The 2,609-nt window shown below is 35.1% G+C and overlaps 1 protein-coding gene across 1 annotated transcript; it reads left to right on the top strand.

The window, feature by feature from the left end:
- The first annotated feature begins 359 nt into the window (after positions 1–359).
- On the top strand, positions 360–809 carry LOC111895733 (uncharacterized). Its single transcript, XM_052765833.1, has one exon. It carries the CDS (start codon positions 360–362, stop codon positions 807–809), a length of 450 nt encoding a protein of 149 aa, XP_052621793.1.
- Positions 810–2,609: the final 1,800 nt, after the last annotated feature.

The following is a 2,609-nucleotide window of genomic DNA, read 5'->3' as shown; positions in this document are numbered from 1 at the left end:
AAAGGTTTATGCTCAATTTGAAGTCTTTGGATCTGGGTTTCTTGATTTCACCTTATATTTCAGTGTTTTGGGGAAAGATTCTTGAAAACCCTGTTTGTGTCTAGTCATTCAGCTCATTTTTCTGGGATTTTCAAATGTGAAGTTTTTTTGTTTGTTTTAAGAAAGAATCTTGAAATCCCAGTTTCTGTTTTTTCTTTCTGGGAATTTCACACTCAGTTTGAAGTTTTCGAATTTGGGAATCGTGCTTTCGGCTTATATTTCTGTCTTCTGAAAAAGGATTCTTGAAAACCTAATTTGTTGGTTCTTGATAAGTTCCCCTTTTTGTCATATACAAAATCTTGGATTTTGAGAGTTTAACAATGTCAAGTACGCCGGAGCTCGATCCAGCGCAACAACAACCACCGCCATTTCCGCCGATAATCCAAGAACAGGCGTACAAATCTCATTCGGGTCATGGGTCTGTGGGACCCGTAATCGGTGTGCTGGCGGTGATTATGGTTTTGGGTGCGGTGGCTGTCATGATAGGCAGGTTGTGTTCCGGTCGGCGGATCATGGGTCACGGGCAATACGATTTTGAAGGGTGGGTGGAGACCAAATGCTCCACGTGTATCGATGGGAGGCTCGGCCCTCCTCCGCGGCGGGAGCCGGTGCCTGTGGTGGTGGTGGAGAGCAGCGGGAGCAATGTCTCGTCGAGTGAAACGGCCACCACCGCCGCTCCGCCGCCGCAGGAAATTCCGGCCGACGAAGTGCCATCACAGGTGGAAGAAGTGGCTCGTCATCAAGAACAACGGAATCTACATGAGGCATGAGAAATGAGATGGTGGTTAGGTTTACACAAATTTTCACGTAATTGTATAATTTTGGTGGAATTTTAATTGGATTGTTTGGGTAATTGTATAATTTTGGTGGAATTTTAATGGGATTGTTTGGTATTTACGTTTATAGAAAACCAATTTCATTCGATTGATCAAAATTGTCAAAATATGGAACCTTATTCCATAAGAAGAGAGTTTGACAGAAAAAGGATTGTGCCCATTTGTTGAACATAGCTTCCAACAATACTTTTACTCTATTGTAATTTTATATAAACTATATGTTAAATTTAACTATTTCTTATAATTGTGTTTAAGCCAAAATATAAAAATAAATGTAGTTTGGATCGACCGTAATTTTTTTTAGTAAATTAAAAAGTTGTAGGTGCTAAAAGGTTCATATTTTCAAAAATTAATCCGGACTCTTTCTCATTTGGTTTAAACTTGCACGTTTCATCCTTAAAAGACAATTTTAATATAGTTTTAGTCCAAACCATATCTAAAATGACCATACTAACCTTATATATTTAGTTTTCAATTAATCTCATATTGTTTATTGTTATTTAAAATTTTAAAAAAGAAATACTAACCTTTGTGATCTCACCCCGCCACCCCACTTTCTTTGAAGTCGAAAGGTTAACATCTCTTTCCCTTCGTATCTTTTTTCATCTATTTGTGCAAAAGTTGTCGTTTTTTGTGGTTGTTGGAGAGATCTATTATGGATTGTAGTTCCAGTTAGCTATCTCTCATTTTTTTAGGATTTGATTTTGGAATTTCTTAATTAGTCCACCATAACATACCTACAATTGAACATGAAAATCAAACTCGAAATTAAACTCATCACTGAACCTGCAAATCAAACCTATAATCTTCATACAAGCGACCACCACCATAATCGGTCCACCATCACAGATTCAAGAAATAATCTTCATCTAATGTTTTGAAAACTTGCAAAAATCGAGCTTTTCCGAAAATGTGAAAATCAGAAATCACTCACTTGTCGATTTCTTCAAATTAATTCTTCATCTGGATGTTCAAGATCATGTATCAAGTCGACTTAAAGATTTAGGGTTCTTAAGCAGTCTTCATATATCTGGAATTTTGCAGCACTTTGACAACTCCTAAAGAAGAGGATTTGAATACGATATGGATCAGATGGTATAACATCCTGATGGTGACGGTAAAATCATCATCAATTCTCAAGTCTTCAACTTTAGTTGCTTCTGCATCTTGTAAAGTAGAGATGTTGTAGAGTAGAAGATAATGATATTGAAAGCCCTTCAACTCCATCGATGCCTTCATCTTCATGTGATCGGTAAACTATAAGAAAAAAGGGCTAGAGAGAAGAATTGAAAATTGGGACAATGAGCGGTAATGTATAAAAGGGTGTGGGTCCACTTCGATTTCTTATTTAATAAAACTCGGAAAAACTAACAGATAAATTATCACAAATAAAAAAAATAAATGGAATAAATAAATTGGTAAGGGTAATAGAGTCATTTCATGTTGATAGGGATGAAACATGTAAATTTTAATCAAATAAGGGATGATCCAAGTTAATTTTTGAAAATAAAGATTGAACGTGTCTTTTAACACCTACATGAAAGACGATCCATGTAATTTACTTTTTTTTTAAAAACATTTGTGAATGTTTTAGACAAGCTTCAACCTTTAACATTATCTTTTAAAAAAAAACATTACTGTGTGAGGGATAGTATAATAATAAATTCTTCTAAATCATTATATTATATTTAACACCAAAAAAATATTATAGGCATATTCTTTTTATCTACCTTA

This window comes from Lactuca sativa, chromosome 7 (genome assembly GCF_002870075.4).
Source record: "Lactuca sativa cultivar Salinas chromosome 7, Lsat_Salinas_v11, whole genome shotgun sequence".
NCBI lineage: Eukaryota > Viridiplantae > Streptophyta > Magnoliopsida > Asterales > Asteraceae > Lactuca > Lactuca sativa.
The sequence above is the reverse complement of the archived record's forward strand: the minus strand, read 5'-3'. Positions and strand labels throughout refer to the sequence as shown.